The sequence below is a fragment of the Xyrauchen texanus genome, chromosome 50, assembly GCF_025860055.1.
Source record: "Xyrauchen texanus isolate HMW12.3.18 chromosome 50, RBS_HiC_50CHRs, whole genome shotgun sequence".
Lineage (NCBI taxonomy): Eukaryota > Metazoa > Chordata > Actinopteri > Cypriniformes > Catostomidae > Xyrauchen > Xyrauchen texanus.
In genome coordinates, this window is record NC_068325.1 from 20,166,287 (window position 1) to 20,193,912 (window position 27,626).

General features: G+C 37.1%; 1 protein-coding gene across 5 annotated transcripts; it reads right to left on the reverse strand.

The window, feature by feature from the left end:
• Positions 1–5,010: 5,010 nt before the first annotated feature.
• Positions 5,011–25,868, reverse strand: LOC127640847 (GRAM domain-containing protein 2B-like). 5 transcript variants are annotated; one of them, XM_052123512.1, is made up of 13 exons: positions 25,697–25,868; positions 14,199–14,348; positions 13,649–13,709; positions 13,477–13,549; positions 13,145–13,248; positions 10,744–10,842; positions 10,503–10,574; positions 10,328–10,396; positions 10,152–10,245; positions 9,905–9,985; positions 9,564–9,663; positions 7,208–7,315; positions 5,011–6,886 (listed from the first exon to the last, which is right to left on the reverse strand). In XM_052123512.1, exons 1-13 carry the CDS (start codon positions 25,786–25,788, stop codon positions 6,871–6,873), a joined length of 1,119 nt encoding a protein of 372 aa, XP_051979472.1. In that variant the 5' UTR covers positions 25,789–25,868; the 3' UTR covers positions 5,011–6,870. The 5 variants fall into 5 exon arrangements, with proteins under 5 accessions (XP_051979472.1, XP_051979471.1, XP_051979473.1 ...); XM_052123511.1 differs by having other exon boundaries at positions 10,152–10,248; XM_052123513.1 differs by lacking the exon at positions 25,697–25,868 and adding an exon at positions 19,967–20,155 and having other exon boundaries at positions 10,152–10,248.
• Positions 25,869–27,626: the final 1,758 nt, after the last annotated feature.

The following is a 27,626-nucleotide window of genomic DNA, read 5'->3' on the forward strand; positions in this document are numbered from 1 at the left end:
GAAAAAAAACACTTACTCACTGGTTCTTTGATATGCCGTAGCTTGGTCCTCGGCCACTCCTCCACCCTCTAACAGACGACAGCCACGCCTCCCCGGGCGGATCGGAGGCAGTCCTCCAGACCCTGTTCTCGGGGAACAGAAGGGGTCTCCACCGCCCCTGGCAGCAGTTCTCCTTCTCCAGATGGTCAGCAGTGAGCCCCTCCCCACTCTCGGTTGGCAGTCTCAGTCCCCACCGCGTTTCAGCGGCTGGTAGGGGTCTCCTCCACCCCTGGCAGCTGCCCTGACCACTCCAGGCTGTCGGTTAGGAGCCCCTTCTCCCCTCACAGTCGGCAGCCATTCCTCCGCATCCAGGCGGCCAGGCTGCACCGTCCCCCAGCAGATGGCCACGGCTCCTCCGTTGGGGTGGATGGTAGCGGCGAGAACTCCACTATTGCGTATCACTCCTTTCGTTTCGGCACCAGTGTAAAGCAGTTCAATGGAAAGGAGGCGAGAACCGGCTTGACAATATTCATATTTAATTAAATAAAAATACACACACACAAACACACAAGTGCAGCTGCCCGTAAACGCTCGCTCTCTCTCGCACCACCATCCGCAGTCAGCCTTTATCCATCTCGGAGGCTTGATTAGAGTGATAAGGGGCCGGCCCGCCCTCCGCTCTGTCACCATCTAATATTAGCCTACATTTGGCACACACCTTACAGTTTACTTCTACTGCACTCCCTTAAGATCGAATGATTTACATCGCTTTGTGACTCGGTTTCGACCAAATCATTAAAAAGAATCTGTTCAAAAGAATCATTTGCTATTGAATCAAACATAACGATTCGCTGACATTCAATAGATGCTACCTCAGAAATGTACAGATTTTGTAAAACATTTTGAGTTGATTTTGAGGTTAATGGACTTTGCTCCCAAAGTGTCAGTGTATCTTGCAACCTCACATAGATTTATTGCAAACTTAACATTGCTGAACTTCCCAACAGTGGAATAGTAACACTTATAGATAGCACACTTATATCTCCCAGATGCCTGTTTTAGATCTTTTCATCTGGAATGCTTCACATTCTAATTAACATCTGCTAAACATCTTAAAAAGATCAGATTTACAAACATTATAAATCATAAACATCTCAAAGACATCTGCTGAATGTCTTATTGACATCTGAGAGGAAACACATTAGACGTATTGCAGATGAGCAAACAACGTATAATATGTGGGGTTGAAATGTTGATTGTATGTACAGTATATATGTTTTTGGTTTTCTTTATTATTGTAAATATTAATAAAACAAATGTAATGAGTAAGCTATTTTATCACACTAAAATCACGTTAACAAGCATATTGTTTACTTCTTGTGGTTATACTTGAGGGATACACATCAATCTCAAACCCTCGCCGCACAACAACAACAAACAATCATGGCATCCTCTCATATTATTGCTTCCTGCCAGCAGTGAGGGATTCACATGTGATAAATGTAGGGAATTAGTCAAGCTGACGGAGAAGGATAATGAGTTAGAGGCACGCATTCGAATGCTTGTGGAGGTCAGTGAGAAAGAGAAGCCGATAGATACGGTTTCGGATGCGGGTAGAACAGTGAGCAAGACACATTTAGGTTCTGGCTCTAGAGCCCCCGCAGCAGGGTTTTTGGGTGACGTCTCAGTGGCATACTTGCTAAGCAAAGTGACACCACTCTACTGTTCCTGTTAGGGTCTCCAATCGATTCTCCCCACTCATTGATGCACCCACTAAGAATCATGTTTAAAGCGCCCTTGTTATTGGGGATTCTATTGTAAGGAACATGGAAATAGAGACTCCAGCCAACATTGTTAAATGCATTTCTGGTGCCCGAGCATCTGACATCAGATCAAATTTACAAGTGCTGGCTAATGCTAAATGTTGATTATCTAAAATTGTTAATCATGTTGGCACTAACGATCACTAGAGATAATGTTAAAGAGGTGTGTGAATTTGCAGAAATGATGTCAGACACTGTAATATGCCCTGGCTCCCTCCCTGCTCATTTGACAAGGTTTATAGTAGATTAGTGTCACTAAATTGCTGGATGTCTGAGTGGTGTCCAGAGAACAGCATTGGATTCATATACAATTGTAAGAGTTTTTTGGGTTAGATCTCACCTGCTAAAGAGTGACGGACTCAATCAATCCAGGGAAGGTACCGCTCTCCTCTCGTGGTCTTAATAGTGATAGTATTTGACTTACTGGAGCCCAGGTCAGGAAGCAGACAAACTGGTTAATCTGAACGTCTGCTAGCTGCCTTGAGACGTCACACAGTTCACATAAACTACAACACATCGAGACTGTATCATCAAGATATCACATAGATAATGTGTCTGTTCCCCGAACTACCAAACACAAACCCCTCACAAAATAATTTAGAAAAAATGTGATTACAGTAAAACTTGAATAAATAAGATAAACATCATATAAAAGTAGGGCTACAAAACATCAGATGTCTTTCAACCAAAGCACTAATTGTAAATGTTTTACATTTACAGGCACAGTTTTTAGAGTGTTTGTATTTTAGATTTCTCGTGTTTGTGTATGTGGTAATTTTGAAATGTTATGTTTTAAATGTTATTACTATGAAGCACTTTGGTCAACTTTGTTGTTTTATATGCAATATAAATAAAGAATTAGCTCTGATTAAAGCACAAATGCTGTGATTTTAATTAGATAAATATTCATTTTACACGTGCTGCATGGTTCGCTGTAGATAAGTGCTCTGCTCTGTCATCTCATACAACGTGAATGATTCTCAATGTAGGTGGCATTTCTAGTTGACGAGTGGTCGGATTTCAAGTATGCATCTCGTCCATTGTAAGATTGCAGCCTTTTGCAGTTTAATAAATCACACTAGGACATGTGAAGATTTTAATTTGATTGTTCATTTGTACTCCTCAGTGTAAAAGGAGTAACAGAAAATGCATTAAAAATAAGTCTGTGAGCATTTAAAGCTTTCTTGTGTCAGTCATACTGTGTGCTGGTACCGGATAGAGTCGGTGCTTGGTACTACCGGTCCTGCAGAAACACTGGTATTGTTTTTTTTATTTTTGTATCGACTTGGTACCAAAATACCGGTACTTTTGACAACACTACTACAGCATATAGATCACCCGGGTCATAATCTGATTTCCTTGTAGAATTTTCACATTTTACTGTGGATAGAGCTTTAAATGTTGGTGACATCATCATTAACATGGATAATGAAAATGATACATGGGGATTAGCATTTAGCGATATTCTCAACTCTCTTGGAGTCAGACAAAATGTGACAGGACCAACTCATCACCATAATCATAAGCTAGATATATGGATCTGATCTATAGAATTGATGTTGATACTATAGAAATTATACCGCAGAGCGATGACATCTCAGATCATTACCTCATTTCTTGTATGCTGCGATCAGCTAATGTACATGTAAGGTAGAACTATTCTTTCGACCACTAAAGATAGCATTACTTCCAGAATTGTCTCAAATACTCAGTAAGCCAAAAAGTCTAGAGGAACTTGATGTAGTAACAGAAAATATAAATACAGTCTTCTCTAATACTCTTGATAGTGTCGCTCCCTTCAATTAAAGAAAATCAAAGAAAAAAATCCCTGCACCATGGTACAATGATCACACTCGTAAACTGGAGCGCAAGAGGAAGAATACAAAATTAGAGGCATTTTGCGGTGCATGGAAGGATAGTGTCTGCAGCTACAGACAGGCACTAAAAGCTGCCATGTCAGCATATTTTAGCAAACTCATAGAAAATAACCACAAAAATTCTAGGGGTTTATTCAGTAATGTGGCTAAATTGGTTATAAAGTATTGACTGAACCAGATATTCGGTCGCAGCACAAGAGTAATGACTTCATGAATTTCTTTACTGATAAAATTTAAATAATCAGAAATAAAATTGGAATAATGCAATCAACTATTACAGCACCTCAGAAAACAGTGTCTCATAATTCTCCTCATGAGCAACTTCAATCCTTCGCTGTCATAGGACATGAAGCGCTAACAAAACTTCTCAAAACATCAAAAGCTACAACATGCATGTTAGATCCAATACCAACTAAACTCATAAAAGAGGTGTTCCCTGTAATCTCAGAACCTCTTCTTAATATGATTAACTCCTCGCTATGCTTAGGACATGTCCCAAGAAACTTTAAAATGGCAGTTATGAAACCGCTTATTAAGAAGCCAGAGCTTGATCCTGGAGAATTGTCTAATTATAGACGGATTTCAAATCTAACATTTATGTTGAAAATACTAGAAAAAGGAAGTGTCCTCCCAACTTTGTTCTTTTCTACAGAGAAATGGTAAATATGAACAATTTCAGTCAGGATTCAGTCGCATTCGGCTTGCTCATTGGGTTTCTAAATTCAATTATTATATAATTACTTATTTTTATACACAATTTAAGATCGTATTTAATCAAACTACACAATGATGACTAAGACTTTATAGATATTACGTTTTATTTTTTCTGTTAATGAATGATACAGGAAAATTCTGACGGAACATGGTGAATACGCTTGTGTTTTCGGACAACAAGCTGAACAGCTCTAGATTCCTTTAAATCTTGTGTGAATCGTTTAATTTACCTTAGAGATTTTGACCACAGCATTTGGACCTTTAGGGTGGGCAATAGGTTCTCTTTTCAACTGACTGGGAGGGTCACCCCTTGGTCGATTCCCGATCTGACTTGAGAGGGCATAATGTAAATCTAGCTCCGGCCATGGTCTTGAGACACTTCTAAAGTTACTGACTTATGATGAATTGCTTGTGTTGAAGTAAAGCAAATGTATTGCAAACTTAATATGCATGTACATTTAGAAAGGCATATATGAGACTTAATTTGCTACTATTCAATGTTTACCACATCTCTCGAACATTCTTGAAGTTCCACAAACAAATTCAGTCGATAAATACAGTTTGCATTGTATTAAGATGGTTACTTTTGAACTAAACATAATGGAGACAGGTTTCCTTAGCACTTGATTTATTCAAACAATGCCAAAGCCAGTCTCACAGAGACCACTTTGAAATACACATTATGCAATAAATAGACAAAATTAGTTTTTTTACTGACAAATTGATACAAAAACAACAAGTAGAACACTTCAATAGTGCAATATAAACAAATGATAAAAAGTTGGGATCCTTGCATTGTGGTTATTAGACAGCTGTTAAATAGACTTTGAGGCTGCTCGGTCCCAGCGTTGAGTTGAAATGCAATGCTTCGACATGCTATGTGCAAATCATTTTTAATTGAATCCCCCTCATTTGTATAGATCAGGACAACCAGGAATCTCTGTTTTGTAGGGCAACTGCCTTATAAAATGTGAAATCCACAGATCTAAGTGGACATGCATTGATGATATTGTTTGGAAATTGGACAATTAATGCCAAGGCAACAGATAATTCGGTGTAATTCTCTTGGCGGATCCATGTGGGTGTTCATTCCAAACATTACGATATGCGTTCTGAATGGCTGAATGATTTACGGACCATGAAAACCAGCAGATCAGGTCTGCCAAGATGACCAAGATGCCAAAATTGACATGCAATGCATTGCAAATTGGAGGTTAGTCCCAGCCCTGAGTGAGATGTCTTAGCACCATCTAATACCCCACAACAAAGAGACATCAATAGAATGTCTACTCCATACAACATAGCGCCTCCTTTTGGACGGTCTCTACACTTTAAAGTGCGCTCTATTAAATCACAAAAACATCTGCACGTCTCACTCTTTTACACGCAATCTCTTTAAACAACTTGCAACATATTTAGAACACACATACACATAAAAATCATGCATATTTTGGACCATTTGTGTTATCTCACTAAATAGGACTAAATTATCGCAAGTCCAGAATGGAAACGATGCTTTTGGTTGGCGCTAACATGCGATAAACAATTTTATCTGTAAAAAAACGTCCCATGTTTGAATTGCATCAATGCAATAGTCAAAATGCATTGGATAACGAGTCTGTTCTTATACAACACAATATTTTTTTTTTCTTTTTTTCTTTTTTTAAGGGTTACAACAGTTGGGATTTGGAAGAGACTAGCATGGCGGACTACTTCATCTTCCTGAGTATAAAAAAAAAGACAAACAAAAAACAAACTCTTTAACTACCTGATTTGAGCAATTTATGCATAGATGTATACATACAGTAATATTAAGGGTTGGCCGGTTTGATTAGCTCTTTTTTTAAATATCGTGCTAAACCAGATTTAATAATAAAATTGCAACCACGAAGAATCAAAAGACGAATGAAAAATGGAACATTTTTGTCTGAAAGATGCGCCTACCGCAAAACAAGGACTGATTAAGTAAATTAAAAATGGAAATTTGGAAAAATGTAACAACGTAATTCGTTAAACTACAGTGACATTGTTTTGATGGTCGTAATTGTTCCATCACATACAAAAGGAGTGTACCACTTGGTCAAGACGAAACTCTTGATTTCAGATCAAATATCGAACATAAAAACTGGTTTTCCCATAGTAGAACTGTTTGGCTCCTTTGCTGATTTTTTTGAGACCATTTGGAAACAAACCGGTTGTCTTTGGTTGTTTAGGGTGGATGGATCCCAATGTCTTTACGTGATCACAAGTCAAATCATGCCCGTTTCTTGTCAAAACGATCAGCTTCCCATAACTGCCTGCCCTGTGGTTGTTATCTTGGAACGAAGTCAGAAATGATTTAGTACTGGGGAACCGGTGAGTATGCAACTAAAGTTCCTTCACAACTTTCTCTGTGGGCAGATCTTCAAGAACAAGAGGTCCAAAGGGATTTGTTTTTGGTACTTTTCACAAAAGCCAAACTTGATGGTGGTGTTGGGCTATGTTTCTTTGTACCTGAAATGGAGAGAAACAATTTGTGTAATGTACTGAGGCTTTAGGCAGGTAAGAGCAACATCACGAATAACAGATTAGTGCAATAAAACAATACATCACAAATTGTCACATTGTAACAACCACGAGAGCTCGCCTAAAATGTCAACTCACTCATATGAAGCACTGATTCATTTAAATTAACCAGTTCTAGAAATGATTCACCAATTAATTTGACTCCCAATGCATTTTACATCTTTGTCGCAATAAACTAAATTACAATATTATATTAAAAGCAATGCTGCTGTTCTTCCTATATTATAATATAATAGTGTGATTCTTTACCCGTTCTGTAGGGTAAATTCAGGTAGGGCACCAAGGGAAGTCAGCTGTTGTTCTAAGGCCACAATTCGCAGGCCGATATAGCCAGAAGACAACAGGAGGAGAAACACCCTGCCAAGACCAAAGAATATTTCACCACAAAGCCAGTTATTGTTAAAACAGAAGTGAAACACTCTAACAGGCCTGAGGGCGTTTCACATCACCTTAATAAACCTACATCCTGAAATAGCATTCCTGTACAGCTACATACCAGATCAGTGAAACTATAGATATCACTCATACAAATAAAGCCCCTTTTAGTCACATTCATCTATATGTGCTTCAAACAATATAATACACGAGATACTATAACAAATCATCATATAACTAAAGATTATAATGCATTGATGTAGAAAATTAGGCCGATACTGACAGCTGATAATTACGATAATTAGCAGATTAGATCTTTTTAAGCAGCTTTACAGAAATTCAAACTGTTGTGTCTGTAATGTCCAAGTCATCATTGAGCAGTTGCCTTGAAGTTTTCTTGGAAAGTCATGAATTAATGTTCGCGTTAATATAATAAATGTTATGGCCAATTATAATAAATGTTATGGCTGATAACCGATACTATAGCCAATTTTATTGCCGATAATTATATTTTATGGCCGATAACCGATATTATAGCCAATTTTATTGCCGATAATTATATTTTATGGCCGATAACCGATATTATAGCCAATTTTTTTGCCGATAATTATATTTTATGGCCGATAACCGATATTATAGCCAATTTTATTGCTGATAATTATATTTTATGGCCGATAACTGATATTATAGCTGATATTTAAAATAAATATGGCTGATAACTGATACTATAGCCGATTATTATAATAAATGTTATGGCCGATAACCGATACTATAGCCAATTTTATTGCCGATAATTTTATTTTATGGCCGATAACCGATATTATAGCCAATTTTATTGCCGATAATTATATTTTATGGCCGATAACTGATATTATAGCTGATATTTCAAATAAATATGGCTGATAACTGATACTATAGCCGATTATTATAATAAATGTTATGGCCGATAACCGATACTATAGCCAATTTTATTGCCGATAATTATATTTTATGGCCGATAACCGATATTATAGCCAATTTTATTGCCGATAATTATATTTTATGGCCGATAACTGATATTATAGCTGATATTTAAAATAAATATGGCTGATAACTGATACTATAGCCGATTATTATAATAAATGTTATGGCCGATAACCGATACTATAGCCAATTTTATTGCCGATAATTATATTTTATGGCCGATAACCGATATTATAGCCAATTTTATTGCCGGTAATTATATTTTATGGCCGATAACTGATATTATAGCTGATATTTAAAATAAATATGGCTGATAACTGATACTATAGCCGATTATTATAATAAATGTTATGGCCGATAACCGATACTATAGCCAATTTTATTGCCGATAATTATTATTTTATGGCCGATAACCGATATTATAGCCTATTTTATTGCCGATAATTATATTTTATGGCCGATAACTGATATTATAGCTGATATTTAAAATAAATATGGCTGATAACTGATACTATAGCCGATTATTATAATAAATGTTATGGCCGATAACCGATACTATAGCCAATTTTATTGCCGATAATTATATTTTATGGCCGATAACCGATACTATAGCCAATTTTATTGCCGATAATTATATTTTATGGCCGATAACTGATATTATAGCTGATATTTAAAATAAATATGGCTGATAACTGATACTATAGCCGATTATTATAATAAATGTTATGGCCAATAACCGATACTATAGCCAATTTTATTGCCGATAATTATATTTTATGGCCGATAACTGATATTATAGCTGATATTTAAAATAAATATGGCTGATAACTGATACTATAGCCGATTATTATAATAAATGTTATGGCCGATAACCAACACTATAGCGAATTTTATAGTTGATAATTATAATACATTTTATGGCCGATAACCGATATTATAGCCAATTTTATAGCCGTTTATTATGATAAATGTTATTTGTAAAGAACCGACACTATAGTGAATTCTATAGTTGATAATTATAATAAATGGTATGGCCGATAACTGATATTACAGCCAATTTATAGCTGATAATTATAATAAACATTTTATCCAATAACCGACTTTATGGCATATTTTATAGCCAATAATTATAGTAAATGTTATGGCTGATAATCAATACATTGGGCAATTTTATAGCTTATAATTATAATAGATGTAATGTTAGACATTTTAATAACATACAATACAATAATATGAATGTACACTGCTGGATGTCTGGTTAACTTACAGGATCAGGTAGATAAGGAGAAGTGTGTTGAGGTTGCTCACTTCTCTTTGGATGAGGAGAGATCGAGCCCTGTCTGTCACATTCCAAACCCACGAACTTCCTGTGGTTAGAGGAAACACAATCTTTGTCAACCAATCATACAATAGCTTCACGTTGCCTACTTACGGACACAGCAACGATTTTAACTGGAATCTTATGTTTTATTTCTGGAGCTCATTTATACATGCCTAAAGAAAATCGCCATTTAAACACAACATAAGGACTTTTGCCAGGCATGAGAGTGTGCATCCAAAACAATTCTATTCTCATCATTTGATCCAGGTTTAGGCAGTTTTTCATACCCGTATATTCTTCGGTGGAGGCGTCGTCTTGCTCTTGTAAAGCACTCCTTGTAACGGAGTGGGTTCCAACAGCACTACTTTCTGTAATACAAGAACAACTTTGTTTCATCCTACAAAGTGATGATGATGATGATTTGCATGCATCATGTGCAAAATATGCCAAACCAAACAGATACATTTACTAAAGTTAGTTGGCAAATCATTCTTATTGGCATAAATGACTTGTGTGTTTTGGGATTGTACAAACCATTTGTTAGTCTAGATGCAGAAAGTTCCAACTGGGGAGAGACACGTCCTCCATCCACCTCACAAGAGTCATCGAGACTGGACTGACTGGAGTTCTGCTGAGAGAAATTCATAGCAAATGTCACAAACTGGTGACACACTAAGGCTGCACCCAATTAAAGTCCTTCCATCACTTACCACCAGTTTGCCTTGATCAAAGCTGTTCTCTGCTGATGAGAAGAGAGGACTGCTGTTGGCACTTCCTTCCTGTAAAGAATAAGATAATCATGTCAGAGGTGAATATAATGACACATCAAGGCATCAACGTTATCATGAGAGCAATGAAATTGCAACAGCATTGTCAAACATTTACCTCTATCTGAGGGCAAACCGATCGTAGCAGCTTGAAGCATCCTTCTCTATTCCGTAAGGACACAAATAAATACTGTAATGGAGAGAAAGAAGATCAGATGGTATTTTTATCAAAATGTGCATGTCCAGGTCACATTTTAGCCCAAAATAAGAGAGGAATGATATAAAGAAAATGAAGCTTATTTTAGGAGCATATGGAAGGGCAATCGAGAAGGTCAAATATGGATGTCTGAGAAACTGACCTTTTCTCCTTCGGTGGTTCGGATAGAAATGGCATTTGGCACGAGCAATGCAGTGTTCTGCTTCTTAAGAATATTTACATTGGTCACGGGAATAATCACCTAGAAACACACACGTCAAGTCAAGTCAAGTGGTTTTTATTGTCGTTTCAACCATATACAGTTAGTACAGTACACAGCAAAACGAGACAACGTTCCTCCAGGACCATGGTGCTACATAAAAACAACAAAGGACCAACATAGGACCACATGAGACTACACAACGAAATAAAATACCTATATAAACTACCTATATATACCTATATAAAGTGCACGTGCAAACATGTGCAAAGTACAGGACAGTACGACAAATTACTGACAATGAACAGGACAATAGACAGTGCAGTGCCGACCAGTACTCAGTAGTGCAAAAAGATGACAGTTTCTAAAAACGTAAACATATACTATAAGATAGTGTTCTATGCACATAGCAGTTATTGAGGTAGCAGACAGTTATAAAGTGACAGTAATTAAAGTGCAACTCAGGACACGTGTGTGTCAAACCAGTCTCTGAGTATTGAGGAGTCTAATGGCTTGGGGGAAGAAGCTGTTACACAGTCTGGCCGTGAGGGCCCGAATGCTTCGGTACCTCTTGCCAGACGGCAGCTTATATATTAGCTTATAAGACTTATTTGTCTTGTATTAAAACGCTTTCTTTGGTACACTGAATATGCAGCCAGAGGTTACGTCAATGTTTAAAAAATTTCCGTCGTTCACTGAATCTTAAAAAAAATGCGGTCCATCATTTCAACAGTACTTTAAGAAACCTAAAATAAAGTTGGACCCTTTTTTATCTATGTACAAACATTAAAATGCATACAATACATTTATTGTGCAACTACACGTTCAGCAAGATTCACAATAGCTGCTAATGCGGTTGACGTACAGCTAGGTTTAGGAGAAGAGGTGTGGGTTGGGGTAGGGTTAAAGTTAAACATGTAACTACAAATGTAATTAAAAGCAGGTACTTTATATGCAAGTACTGTGCAACATCACATAAGTACATTGTAAATACGCCTAAATGCCCAATTAAGAATGCACCGATGTATCGATATTTATCGGCCAATTAATGAACAAATTAAAACCATCGGCAAGTCGGTTTAAGAGTGAAACTATGAAACACAAATGGTAGATTTATAATCATCTTCACACTTTAAATCCAGAAATAATGATAGCCACAATATGTCGAAAGGGTTGGCACTCCCAAGAACATGTAACATTTCATTTGTATTCTCTCGATCTCACATTAAAGAGGAAAAAACTTTGTTATGCGTCACTTGTGAAAGCGGCACTTACCTATCTATATACGAGATAAAACCATCCAAACGCTTTGAAAACAGCAAACATTGACTTCTGAGACATTGGTATGGTATCCATCAAGGCTGCACGATTGATTAAGACTGAAATCACATTGTGGACTTGCGCGATTACGAAAGTTTGAAAGACTGCGTTTAAAAACAGACTGCCATCAGCGCTTCAGTCAGCACTGTGTAAGCAAGCAGCGCCCTCTAGCGGCCTGGACAGCATTTTCCTTTAAAAGGCCGTTTTTTTTGTTACTTTTTATTTTTAATTGATGTGGTTGACTTTTCTGTGGAATTGTCCAACATATGCATAATGTGAATTTGTGATGTTCTTTATATTTAATTATTTTTCAATATATTTTTAAAATCTTTTTATCTTTTAATGTGGCCCTCTTTAAAATTTTGGCCAGTCATGTGTTCCACAGATCCAATCCATGTTCAAGAGAAATTATTTATTGTTAGAACAAAAGGCTTTTGTGCCTCTTTGTACATTTTTAAAACACAATTCCTGAGCAAAACTGTGACCTGATGGCAAAATAAGGCAAGTGGACAAATATCGGTATCGGCCAAGTTATTTGTTAAAATCGGTATCGGCCAAAACGTTTCAGATCAGTGCATCACCACACCTAAAATAAAGTGGGTCCAAAAACGATTTAAACCTAGTGCATAAATTAACCATCTTTGTGTTAAGAGCTTTTAGCCAAGAGACGTTAGGAAAACGTCACTTTTTAATGCAATAATCAATAACGTTACTTATATTAAATCTAAAAGAGAATAAATAATGCTGACTCGCACTTATTAATCGTTCATAATTTTCGTTTTTAAGATATTTTACATGTAGCCAACATTAAGTCCAGGTCAATGTTCTCCTATAAATGGACCACGACTCGATATATGATATAGGCTTAAATTATCACCATTAAATACTTTACCGAGTTAAGCTGGTCCCAGGTAATATGTTTTTTCAAGACGGTACATTCAAAAATGGAATGACATGCGTATATATAATTATCATGTGCATATAAGTGATGGATAATGGAAATTAGGGTGGGAAGTCGTATCACCTTGGTGTCCTTTAGCAGCACAGAGGAGTAGAAGCAGACGTTACTGCCAGTGATGTATAGACGACCGTGATAAGGCACCTCCTTTTGTAGGGCACAGATGTAGGCTAAAGAGAGAGCAATAATATCAGTAATGTGGAAAATATGACATCACACAATTGTGTACTTTGTGTGTCAGCGCTTCACATCACGACACCACCTGCTTTATTGTCTACAGGACCTAAATGTCAATGACAACTCAACAAACAAGAATTTCAGCAATACAACAAATATTTGTAAAAGTAGCTTTCTAAATGCACACAGAGTATATGTAAATATTGACAGACTGCACTTACCATGTAGTAAGTCCTCATTTTCAGGGATTTCTGGGAAGAGTTTGTGGAATGTTTTGTTGTGCTTTATAAAACTCTGACAAAAGAAACAGATGAATTACAATAAGAAGAATGGCACACGATACTTATGTATGAGATGTGAAATCGCTCAAAGTTCAACGTAGAAAAAGCTTACACTTCTAGAGTTGATGCTCTCACTTCTTTCCAAAGGTCTGTCAACATCAAGAGTATTAGACCTGCCAATAAAAAGCCACAAATTTAGACATGCGATCCTCCAAAAGTAGCATTTTCGGACTAATTTGGTCTGTTTCGCAAAGAAAGTCACAACAAAATAGCGCTGGACTAATATAATAGAGGAAGCTAATATCGGTACCAGCCGATCTCCATATCCAGTTGGTCGATAATTATTGCATAAGTTGCTTTAGGACAAGATTGACATTAAATTGGATTATATTAGCCATTGGTCACCCTGATGACTAGATATCCGTATCGGCCAGTGAAACAAAACCCTGCCAGTAAAATTTGCAATTAGGCATTTGTTTTTGCATACAACAATCATTTGTCCCTAGACAATATGACATACGTCAAACTTTATTTTTTGTCGTTGGTCCTGTTGGCCATTAGGATTACGGTTTAAGCTATAAGGTCTTTTCCCAAAGGAGTGGTAGAGGCAAAGTGGTCAAACAGAATATAATGAAAGGAAAATAATAAAAGTAAGTGGTTACCTGGGCAGGACCGGCCGGCTCAGGCTCTTGGCCTTCTGTTGAAGCTCAAGCTGGTTTTCCTCTAAACTAATAGCTTTCTTGCTTTCCAACTTCGTTTTCGTCTTCCCCTTCTTCGCCTTTCCGGGGAGCGCCCCTGCATCCACTGCATAACTGTGAAAATAGCAAAACAAGACGGAGTATCAAACAATGTTCTTAAATCAGTCTTTTCGTTTGATTTCCAGCAAAACATTCAAAACATCATAAGTTTACTTGCAAGATAACTTACTTTTAGAGACTATATTTTGAATGAAGTTTACTTATTCCATTGGCAATTTTTCTTTCTTTTTTGGTGTTGTAAACATTAATCTAACCAAATTATGTGCAGATTATGCACAAAACGAGAAAAATACAATTTGCTATTAGTGTAAGAGCTACATACTCTGAAAACACGTCTTATTATCAACTGAATTACCTTATAATGTAAATTAATCTTGCTTTTAAGTAGTTTAGATATTTAACTGGAAAGCAAGACCAATATAATGATTAAGAAAATCATTTTTTGCAGGACAACAGATTGGTCAGAAATGAACCCTTCAACAGCAAGTCTTGTAAAATGGAAAATTTTATAATCCACATGTAAAACTGTAATAAGCCTCCAAACTCCAAAACCCAAAGCCAGCAAATTGGCTGAAAATGGGAGCAATTTTTGTTTATTTAATAAAGCCAATTCCCAGAACATCATTGAATCAATCCTATAAAATGAGTGGCCTTGAAAGTTCCAGGTTTATGGGTCCTATATGCATTTTTATTTCGCCAGAGTCGCAAATGTTGGTGTAATGTTTAAACCAAGAGTCAAATAAACACCACAAAAGCAAATACACCATTAAAAGCCTTGATGCACAGTCATTTATTTTGACCTTAATAACTATATTCCATCAATAAAAATAAAATAAACCAAACATATTAAAATGCCCACAGCAGTTCATAAACGTTCCTCTATACAGTGCCTGCCCCCCACCCCAAAAAGGATTTATACACCAAGTAAAACCCAATGCATTTATGTCATTGCATAAGACACAGAATAATTTAGCCTGAACAAAACACTTTGCTTGAAGTGTGTTTGTGTTGGTTAGATTTTGTTATATAATGCCAAGAAATGCACACATTAATTGTTGTTTAAGTGTCTAAATACTCTAGGAGCCACTGTAAAGCCCAATTACATCCAAAATATTCCTTACCTGTACAGATGATTGCCATGTCTTTTAGATAATCGTAAACTAAAAGATCTATTCATAGTCAATATGCTTCTCCAAAAATGAGAAAAGCTGGCCTCAAGCCATATCTCTTCAATCCGACAGTTTACCACAAATAATAAAGAAAATCTGAACGAGTACAGACGGAGTAAACTAAACACAATCACTACTCGCAAGCAAAGTTTTGTCTTTCCAGTGTCTAGGTTTAGATCCTATGGGAGTACTTTCCTTCCTCTGAATGCAAATCAGGGGGTGGAGACACTGACTTCAGATGGTGTGACATGTAATGAAACACCTCATGCATGTGGGCTCAACACACATACAGGTATAAACCTGTTAACAAATGCACCTCCCTGTTGGACAAAAAACATTTAGGCCAACCTTTTAAAAAAATTCAAACAAAAATGTTCAAAATGCTGAGTAACTACATATTTTCACAGTTGAATATAAGTGCAAGTCAAATAACCCTAATAGTTCACTTGAAAGGAACACAACAGGAAGTAAAAGCTAAAAGGAACCACAAGCCACTGGGTGAAGTCACGAAATGCAAGACTCTTATCTTGGAGCGTTTTGGGCAATTTAAGCTGAATTAGAGGGTTCAAAACAACCCTACATTTCCAGTTGGTCCAATTTGGTGGCTATATAAAAGCAGCAATGGAAAGCCCAACAGTTGTTGACCACATCCATACATATCCAGAACTTTTTAAACACTATTAAGGGTGCTTCCTGCAACCGTCCCTTACCCTACATTCAGATAAGAGGCCAAAGACAAAGAAAACTACAATTAAGATATGCCTCAAGGACAAACATGTTAAACGATGCTTAAAGAAGCAACATTATGTTATAAGATAGCACACGACCAGACAAAATAAAAATAGTCATATGACGTCACATGACTAGGCACAAGTATACAAAACTTCAACTGGTTTTTCATGGGTTGCAGTGAAGAGCTTCCAGCTACGTTGGGCGTGATGGCTACAAACGATCTTCGAATGGCACGCAAACATTCCTGAAGTCATTAGTGGGGAAGGGATGGGATTTTCAGCATGAAGGAAAACAAAAGAAAGTGATTAGATATTTTAAAGAGAAGACACAAGGAAATAACATCGAGCTAGCGTTCGCCGTTGCATGATGAATACGTTTTCGAGAATTTGTTGACTACAACAGGGCGTTTTGTTAGCTTGTTTTTGCCTGCATGTCTTCTTTTTCAAAGCAAATTTGCGCATGTTGGAAACTAATTGATTCAAACAAACAAACATCTACAAAATGGTCCAAATTGGCGAGCTGAACTGGCTAGAAATCGAATAAATGCTAGCATGTGTACTTTTGTACAACATTGGGTCGTTGCGAATACTGGAGAATAAAGTAATTTACTTCCCGAACCACGTTTCAAACACATCATTACAAATAAACTTGCTGGAATAAAACTTTTGCTCAAGCATTTTTGAAACGCTGAGGAGTGGCAGATATCAGGTTACAAACATTGTCACTCCAACATATTTAAAGGTCAGATCAGTCATCATCGGTGTAAAGATGAGAAGTGGAGCCTATTTTTGGCCTGCACAAATGAATGCTATAAAATTAAACTACATTATAGAATTAAAATATTAATCAAAAAGGCAACGCTAGTGTACTGCCAATCTCCCTACCTAGGGTTTAAAGTTTCTTAGTTAAAGGAAAAGTTCACCCAAACGTACAATGATGTCATCAACATTAGTGAACAATTTTTGGGTGACAGAAACACTGTTGAAACAAACTGGGATTTACCTTGAAACCTTTGCATTAACAGCCTAAAAATTACTGAACTATTTCACCAACACCTTTTTCTTACTTCTCATTTTCTAGCAATGGTTAACTTTCTCTTTCCACAAGTTGAAATTCCTGTTAAATGAGCATTTTCAAGCCATCAAAAAGTCGTTTCTGCATTTCTGAGGTTGAGTTGTGGTGTATTTGGACTTTGGTGATATTAAGGGAAACTACTGCCCCGGCGTGGGTGTTTAGCGGAAACACAACACAAGTAGGTAAAGCAGTCTCGCCCCAGCATTTGGGAGAAAGATGTTACATGCTGGTAAATACAAGAACATGCTAATTTTAAAAACTTTTAAAGGTAATCTCCTGAAACTTGTGCATTTTACCCAGCATAAGACAAGCAAGTTTATTTATAGAGCACACTTCATACACGATGAAAATTCAAAGTGCTTTACATATAGATTTTAAAGAACATAAAAACAAGAGAAATTATATGGCAACACTTTTTATTAAGGTTGAATTCCTTTAACATCAGTTAAAGCAATTTACATGTTTAATCTTGGTAAGTCTACACATCCTTAAATATTATTTAACACTAAAAGTTGCATATCAACTAATATAAACAATGAACAATAGTTTTTAGTAGAGGTCGATACGATAACTGTCAATTGATTTATAGAATGTAAAGAAAATTATAAAAAAAAAACTTTTATAATAATAGTGGGCAAAGACTGAATCCTAATAATAACTAGAAAAAAAGATTTGATTTAAGATATGGTACATAACACAGGCCCAAAACACACTGGGGACTGTTATTTTTAAATGACTAATTTATGAAAATATTTTAGCAAATATGCACCGATGTTTGCCGATAACGATGGTTCCAAAAAGCAACTATCGACACCGATTAATCGGTAAAACCGATATATCAGTCTACGTCTATTCACTGGATAAAGCGTTTATAGATATTTTACAAGATGAGGTTTATAAATGATATGACGGCAACTATCATCACAGATTGTAACTTATGACGACAGATCCAAAAAGCAACTATCGGCACCGATTAATCGGTAAAACCGATATACCGGTTATGTCAGACTAGACTCTCTTTTTGGTTGCTTCCCCCCACTAAGCTCTACATAGCTTGTATACATTACTACATGAGGATGACCTCTATTTGGTGTGTTTATAACAAAATATATAAATTAATTTGGCCCAAACTAATCGGTTTTAATACCTCTAATTTTTTGATAAATTAACATTAACCAAGATGAATAAATTCCAAATAAAATATTCATTATACCCAAAGCATTAGCCAATGCTAACTAATAGAATCTTATTGTAAAGTGTTAACATTTATATTTAGCTGAAACCCCTCCCACCTATTTTAAGAGCATTATTCTAAGTATTGCATTACGACAATTTTCTTGACATTTAAGGACCTACTCCTCAGTACCGTTCCACAAATTTTAGTAGTATTTGTTGTACTGCCTTTATACTTAAAAATAGTTTTTATTGCAATATAATAACAGAAAATGAGGCATTACAGTAATGAGAATAATGTTACAAGGCAAACAATAAAAATAGTCATTTATATTGTTTTCCTTATGAATTTGAGGCAAAAATTGGCTTGTTTCACCCTTGAATAAAATTTTTAGAGTTTGACCATTTGCATTTGTTATATCTTTAATCACCCAGCTCCTTACAAACAACACTAATTATCAAGAAAGACATTTTGACCAAACATTACAGGGAACTTTTTTTATTAATCCGTGAGATCAAGCACCTAGAGATCCTATTTATACACTAGAGGTTCTGTTTACACATCCCTTTGTGGCGTCACATTGTGTTAGCATTGTATAATCCCATTTACACCGAGTGCTATAGCCTCCGTAACTTCTATTCTTCCAAGTCACACACTGATTTACAATTGAATCAAATATCCCCTGCTGATTCATTCAACTACCCAAGATAAAACACAAGGCCCACTCAAGAACTAAAAATGTCCTGTCTTGATGGTTATAAAGTCAGACACAATGGCTTGAGGTTCTTCATAAATATGCCAAACCAGGAAATGTGCTAATTATTTATCAGTGAGATAAAGCCTTGAACTTCATCACACTTCCCTCTGTACTTCATTCTATCTAAATGACTCTTTAAGATTGTACCTTAAAGCCAAAGTGCATTAGTAGTTTAATTAGTTTCCTTTTACAACAAATACAGAAGTATAGATTCCCAAATGCATTTATGGTGACTGCTGAAGATGTTAATCTGTATTACATGAGAAATAAAGCAAATATCTTCACGTAAATTCAGTAAATAACCGTTTTGTTTCAAATAAATGTGATGACTTATAAACTACAGATAACAATGGACATTATGGTTTACTTGCGGTGACTGCACAAAATGTTTATACAACTGTCTCAAAAAATGTCTACTAATTACTCTTTGCTCGAATTGAATCCACTAGATAAACTCCCCATAAACTCGGCCCAATTTCTGGTGACTTCACAAGATGTTTCTCTTTATTAAAGTACAACTATTGCAAATAGCTTCCATTAAGACCAGGAATTTCCATTCTTCTCAAAAACAACAACAATTAGTACAAAATATATCCAAAAAGAACTCCCTACACTGGTTAAAAAAACACCCAATTCAAACCCCTGAACGTGTCAACGTTCTCAGCAGCTGTTCGACGACGTACTCCCAGCTGCCGTAGTCAAGACTATATATCACCCTGATGGGAGCACATGGCCAATATGGACACCGGTTGCAAATCCTGCTTACCTTTCTACGTCTTCACACACTGCTGTGTCCATTTGGTTTGGGTCCTTTTTGCTATCCATAACAAAGCCAGAACTCTCCAATGAAACTTCAAGTGCCTGGCCTTACTTATCGTCTCTCGGCTAGTTGAACAAAATTTCCAGCAACTGGGTCTAAAGGTTTCCTTTACAGCCACTCCATTGCACACGCAGTGCTCAGCCAGGCCATTGGAAAAATAAGATAATGAGGACAAGGAAGCCAAAAAGGAGACAGAGGGAGGGAATAAACAAGCCTTTGCCGGCCCACTCTGCACACCTCCAACCAGTGGGGTGTTGGGTGATGGGGGTATACTACACAAAGGCCCATTTAAAAGCCATTGACGGAAGGCATAGGAATGCAAAAGAAAGAATGGCCAAAGACAATACAAAGGGCTTGCTAGTGGTCCACCAATTCTCTTTGAGATAGGGTAGAAGGTACACATTGTAAAGCACATCATAAAGCTAAAAGAAAAGTCTTGCAGATGCTTAGAAATTCATAATATGTCATGTAGTTGCCAATATTGGTATTATAGGTCTGATAAATATCAACATTAGGATGCAGGTTGAGTAGAAACTCGATACAGAATTGTATTTTTGGGGTTAACCATACCTTGAAGCTGAAGCCCAAAACTAGCCACTAAAGGAGACCCTTGGATCAAACCCAACCAGTACGGTCATATTTTAAGATCATATTGAATATAGCTCTGCAACATCTTGCTAAACTCATGTGATGGAGTGCATTTGCATGTGCAAAAAATGTGTTGTTGAAATTAAAATATGAACGCCCAATTACAAATCAGAACCCAATGCAAACTTGATTCTGTTACGAAACACTTAATGTCCACGAAGAACTGACCCGAAACTTAAAAAGGTCCAACAAACTGTTAGGTTTAAATCATGCCCGTTTTAACTTTAGTAGTATGCAAATTCTAGAGAAGCTCTTGCGTAAAAAGCAGAGTGCAACTGAAACGTTGTACATATGAATGATATCGGTCATACTAGTAACATTGATCATACCGATTATTAAAACTGGCACTGGAAAACCCAAATATTTCTATCAGTGCATTACATAAAGGGGCATTTCTATTGCACTGATAGTTACGCAAGATACACAACAGCCTTGTGACCAAGTTAAGATCTGGGCCACAGCAAGTTCCAGTTCAATCACCACTGAGCCTGTTCTCCATCTGACCTCTGACCTCCTTATAACACGTTAATTCAGGATGAGTCATCCTCGGCTTAACACAGCACACATACACAAGCTTATGTTCACCAATAGAAATGCATTAGCTCATGTATGAATAGAAACAAAGCTAGGCTTGCAATACACTTTTGTTGATGCCAAATTAGCATGCAAATCTTAGTCACCGTTACAATCAAAGTCCTGTTACATGGGAGATCATGTGGTGGTCGCCATCTTGGTAATGCCCAAGGGCAGCTATTTACTATTGAGACAATAGACAAACACTTCATTTTTCACACTAACTGTGTTGTGCATATGACTCAAAGCTAGAACGTGCCCTCTAGCGATGTTTTATTTCTGATTTACTTGCTGCTCCCCCACTCACATTATGACCAAACGTAAATACTAAATGGACAATCAATAAGCTTAATCGATTAAGTTATTGATGCCAATTAATCGATCATCGATTCCTCATTAACATCCCTACATCTAACCAAGATCAAAGTGGACTTAAAATGTGATAACTATACTTAAGTTTCTTGCAAAGTGGCTTCATCGCTAATCCATGGAGCTAACGTCTACAGTCAAAGGCATGGGCCGAGAATTGTGCTTCAACTCCCACCCAACCAAGTGGTCTGTTCAGCAAACACCAATCTCTGTGGCCAAACAACAGCATGCCACTTGTGGCGGGGGCCAACCAACAACACAGAGGACATTTGTGCAAGTCATGTGACCCCAATGCATCATCTTTACTTCCCCGGTGTGACTGCTCTAAACAGAGGAGCTCTTTATATCCATTGACCAATCCAGTCTACAAATCATGGAATTTCCACCCAGAAATCACATGATTACTGATCAAACTGTATCTTGTTCCCAATCAAATGTAGCTTAGGGGAAGTCTTGGGGGATTTAAATATATCATCTTTCTTACTAAATAGAAAATGATAGGTACGGTATCGGAAGTTAAATTAACTTTTTCAATTAAGGGACAACATTTGCCTCCTGGATTTGATTTTAATATGTATAACTATACCTTATAGCACACGATTAACGTAGACGTCCATTTTTTTATTTACGTTTTTATCTGGGAGATTTTTAGGAGCGTTTGCTCATCTGCAATATGTCTATAAGACGTTTCCTTTCAGATGTCGAAAGGACGTTCAGCAGATGTCTTTGAGACAATTATGCTTTTTAAATGCATGTAAATCTGCCCTTATTTTAGTATTTTCTCCACTTTTACTCCCCAAATTGGAAAGCCAAATTCCCAATGTGCTCCAAGTCCTCATGGTGGCGTAGTGACTCGCCTCAATCCAGGACGAATCTCAGTTGCCTCCATATCCGAGAATGTCAAGCAGCGCATATTATTACGTGGCTTGTTTGCCGCATTACCGCGGAGAAAAAGCCCATGTAGAGGCTTCGCGCTATTCCCGCACAACTCACCACAAGCCCCACCGAAAAGCTAGAACCACATTATAGTGACCATGAGGAGGTTAACCCATGTGGCTCTACCCTCCCTAGCAACCGGGCCAATTTGGTTGCTTAGGAGACCTGGCTGGAACTCATCTCAGCATCTTTACTTGCCGAGCTACCCAGGCCACCAGAATCTGCCCTTATTAAGATGTTTGCTTCCCAGATTAAATGCTCTTAAACAGATGTCTGTGAGGCGCTCGTGTGCTATCTGGGTAGGCTTAAAACTGAATATTAAAAGGTAATGAAGGTATTATTTATGGAATGGTATGCATTCCCTGAAAGATATCTCTGAAATTAAGTGTCCTTAGATATCTCACAGGTCTCGGTGACATCATTAGACAGTGTTAACAGCGAACAAAAATGTGCCTGTGGGCCACGGACACATTCTTTGATAAGCCAATGAGAAGACCGCCTGTCAATCATATTGCACATTCTCAGTGCCGTAGTTTAAGTGGTTCATTCAGTGGTATAATGCCACTCTGCTGCTGCTCAGTGTCTGTCTTGGGGTCCGTAAAAGGCAGGGTTTTGGAAAGAGGGGGCATGTCTAATTCAACGGCTCAGCCTCGTGGAAGTTCCAGAACGGCTTAAATCGCTTACAACACCTTTAAGGACAATATCAGATGTTACAAATAAAAAAAGCAGAAGTCATTGCGGAGGCACATTTTCTATTTGGTGGGGATTTATGGCACTTTCAGTGGCATTTTAGCCCTGAGCCCTCCCCCTTCATTTCTGAACCTGGTATCAGTAGAGGTAACTTGTGCTCTTTTTGGGTTATTCTTCAAACTGATGTCAAATGTCAAGGAAAATAAAAACATAGGGAACCAGCTAGAATGTTTGCTTGACTTATGCTAATAGCTTCTGCTAATGAGTTGCTGGGAAACATGCCAATAATATCCACGAGATAAAAAAAATCCACACGCAAACGATGGACACCACAAGTGGCTTCACACTTCTAAAGTTACTTATTGAGCCTAAAACTTGACAGGAGTGGCCCAAAGTGCGAACGCCATCATAGAAACGCAACAAACCAGTCGCAACTCTTCTGCAATGATCTCAAGTCTACCAAAAACAAAGCTAGCAGGTCATAACTCAATGGCACATCTGTTTTTTTGATAATCTGTGGGAATGATAAGCAGTCAAGGCAACATGGGCCCATAACTTTCTTTTCAAGGTCTGGAGAAATTAACGCACTTTCAGTGGGAAGCAAAATTAGCATGTGCAGCTTTCTCCCAACAAACTTTGGGTATAATAATAGCGGTAAATGATATCATGACCTGCATGTATCAGGACATTAATACAATGCGATGAGAATGAGATAATTGCTTTATCTGGAGAAATACTCATCAATCTAAATCACTTAACATGCATTGTGTTAGCAAATGGTGTAATTTGATTGAGACGTAATTGGGGGATGTTTAAAACCATCCATGTAAAAACTATTTAGCCAAGAATGAGGTCAATTGACATTTCAGCTGCCTAAGTGAATTGTCAAATGTGAACATTTACACCTTGGAGATAGTTAGGAATTTGGAGCACAACTGTGACGCTCATTAGTTTGTTTTGGTCCCAACAAGAGAAAGGACACTGGCTGGTACAATTATAACATCCATTCATGAAGGTTTACACTAAGAACAGCTGGCCTAAATTGGTAGTTGCCATATTTTCTATTTAAAGGACTAAAGTCACCTTTTTTTAAGAGCATGGGTACAAATTTAAATGAAAAATAAAGTCTAAACACATCCCATTGTGATACGGGGAAATGAGCTTGTCTAAAATTACCCCAGTAAATCCTTTACAATAGCATGAGTGATGCGATACAGGTACACTAAAGGCTTCACAACTCAATATTAACCAACAACAACAACATGTTTTAATGTGTTTTGGGAGTATAAATGAGGTTGACATGATCTAGAACGTACACTAACATATAAAATACTAAGTGTCATGGCACTACAATGCTTTAAATGTACGACGGTAACACCATGTTTTTAGACACATTCAATGGTATTTCTTTAAGTACCTTGGACGACCAAGAAAATACAATGGTAAACAAACATGGTAATTGTTCAGCAGCATTGTGTGTATATATATATCTCAAAGTACCATGGTATTACAATCAGATACCATGAATGTACCCTGGAAAAATCATAGTTTTTTGTAAACGTAGAGCCAAAAAAAGAAGCATTAATGAGGTTTCACCAGTGTTGCGTGTCATGCATTACTAAGTAGTTAATTACTTTTTCATTGAAAAAAGTAAAAAGGATTACTATTCATTTTTAAGTAATTTAATTAGTTACTTCTGATGTAATTGTGTTACTGTATATAGACTTTAGAAAAACCTCTATATAAAACACTAGTGAATTTAAAATCTAAATTTAACATCTACTGTTAAAAATGTAAGTTTTCTAATTTAACACTGGCCCTTTAAATTCTTTGGCCACTTCATGAATAATTTATTTTATTTTATATGATATATTCGAAATAATTAAAAGAACAGTTTCATGTCTATCCTTGTATTTTTCATCTGGTCGAGGTTGATCAGGGTTTTAGAAAGTAATTAATAATAAATAATGCAATAACTTTTCAGACAGTAATCTAATTACACTGTAGATGATGTAATTAGTAGTTAGTATTAATTATTTTTTTTAAGAGTAATTTACCCAACACATTAAATTGAGTTTAACTGTGTTTAGGCCAACTAAATTATGAGTATTCAGTAATGTGCAGCCTAAATAAAATTAACAAAACTACTTTTTAAACAGGTGACGTATTGCGATAATGTCCAATTGATGGTATTATTATTAGTTGCCAACAGAAATGCCATCTCACACACACACACACACACACACACACACACACACACACACACACACACACACACACACACACACACACACACACACACACACACACACACACACACACTCACACTAAAACAACATATTCTGTTCCATATCAATGCAAATCATATTAAATCACATAATCTAATTATGACAGACACATATTAGCATATGTAAATGAGCTTTGCATATATAGTACACAGCTGATATCGGTTAGGCTCACCTCTCCTTCATTAAATGCTTGATTCGCGATATGGCGCTTTCGTCGATTTTCCTCAGAAATGTTTTCAGTCTCTCCCTCTTGCTTTCCAGCATTCTTCCTTCAACTCACACCGAAAAAAAACACGCCGTCGAACGAGGATGCGATGATCCGGTTTCTCTCCGGCGACCCATGAGCGTTGCCTGATTAACAAAGTGAGACAAAATCGGACCAAGTGCTGTTGACCAATCAGAGCGCGCCTGATGAGGCACCTCGTCCAATCGCAGCGCAACACTCGAATGCTAACTCCTCCCATGCCCTTGTATGGTCAAGACGCGTGTTCTCCTGCAACGTGGTAAAAGGGAGAGGAAGTCAGGGTGGGGAGCTGTTGTTCTGAGTGGATATTACAGAATTGCCTTGTTTTTTCGTCGTTATGATCGGTCGGTCTCACAATGAATACATGATGTGTGAATAAATGTTTAGTATTCATAGCTATTTCCCACCTAAACTTCCTTCCCCGTTTGCCACACATTTGAAATAATTGCGTCATCAAGATACATCATTTAGTTATCAAATCATGCCCTGCAACCCCAAATTCCATCTTGACACAATCATCTCATCCCTTTCCTCATATGACTGTCACACGACATCTCATGAACTGAGACGCCCTTTAATGCATAAAACAAAGCAAGTTGTGGTCTTTTTGTGTATGTTCAGTAGTGTATGGAGGCCAGGAGTTGACAGCAGCACACTGAACAGAAGACGCACTGTACCAACTGCAGGACAAATATCAAATCCACAGCCAGTGCCTGGTATCAGGCTGCAGTTGATTTGACCTTTGAATGTTCCTTAAGAAGTGTCCTAACATTTAATGAGGCCGGTTTAAGATGTCTTGCGCCATAGATATATGTAAAAAATAACAACTAAAAAAATTATGAACCAAACCAAATAATATTAGTTATAACAAATAACAAAGTTACTTGCATACGTTTTATAAATTCAGTTCTTTGGTGTCAAGTTTGAAGTAAATGTTGTATTAACATTGGCTAAAAATGAAACATGCATTTTATAAATTCGTAATTCTAACGAATTAAATTATGTAAATATTTTATTGGAGGATGTACTGTCATCAAAAATGGACATATTTCTCAAATGGCATTCTCCATTCTGCGCATTTGAACTGGCATGTCACATTTGGTGAGGAAAAATGCAAGAACCAATGGTGTTTGGTGTCAATTAGCGCATTTACTTGAATACGCATTTACCTTTAGCAGCGTTCTTACCGGCTCGTCCAATGAGTGCGAGTGTTGTGCGCATGACTATTTAAGTTTTGACGACAAAAGCAAAGAATATCCCGATGACTTCTTGGGCTCTATTTTTCTAAGCGCAAACCACGCAACATCTTATCCGTTCTTCACGAGAGTGCTAATTCCTTACGTGCCAGCGCAAGTGGGTGTGTGTGGGAGTGTTTGCGCTATCTGTGGGTTTATTGTATGTAAATGAAGTGGTGCAAATTGCAATTAGCTATTTTCCTGTGAAAAAGGTAATTGCGCTAAGACGTTTCGGTAGCAAGTCTGTTTTCAGCAAAAAGTCTGAACGTTTTCAGTATGGAGATTCCGTCAGCAGATGGTAATAAAGTTCATGACATTAAAGTATCATGGCATTCTCTTGAATAGGATGGAGAATTATGTTGAAATCTGTGGACTTGCATTAGCATGGTTTAGGTCCTATTTAGCAGACCGCTACCACTTTGTCTACGTAAACAAGGAATTGTCAAATCAAACAAAAGTTAAGAATTGAGTGCCACAGGGATCAGTATTAGGGCCTCTGCTTTTCTCCTTATATATGCTTCCCCTGGGAGACATTATCCGGAATCATGAAATAAGTTTCCTCTGTTATGCCGACGATAACCAACTTTATCCAAATTCTCCAAATTAGCACAGTATCAATGAAA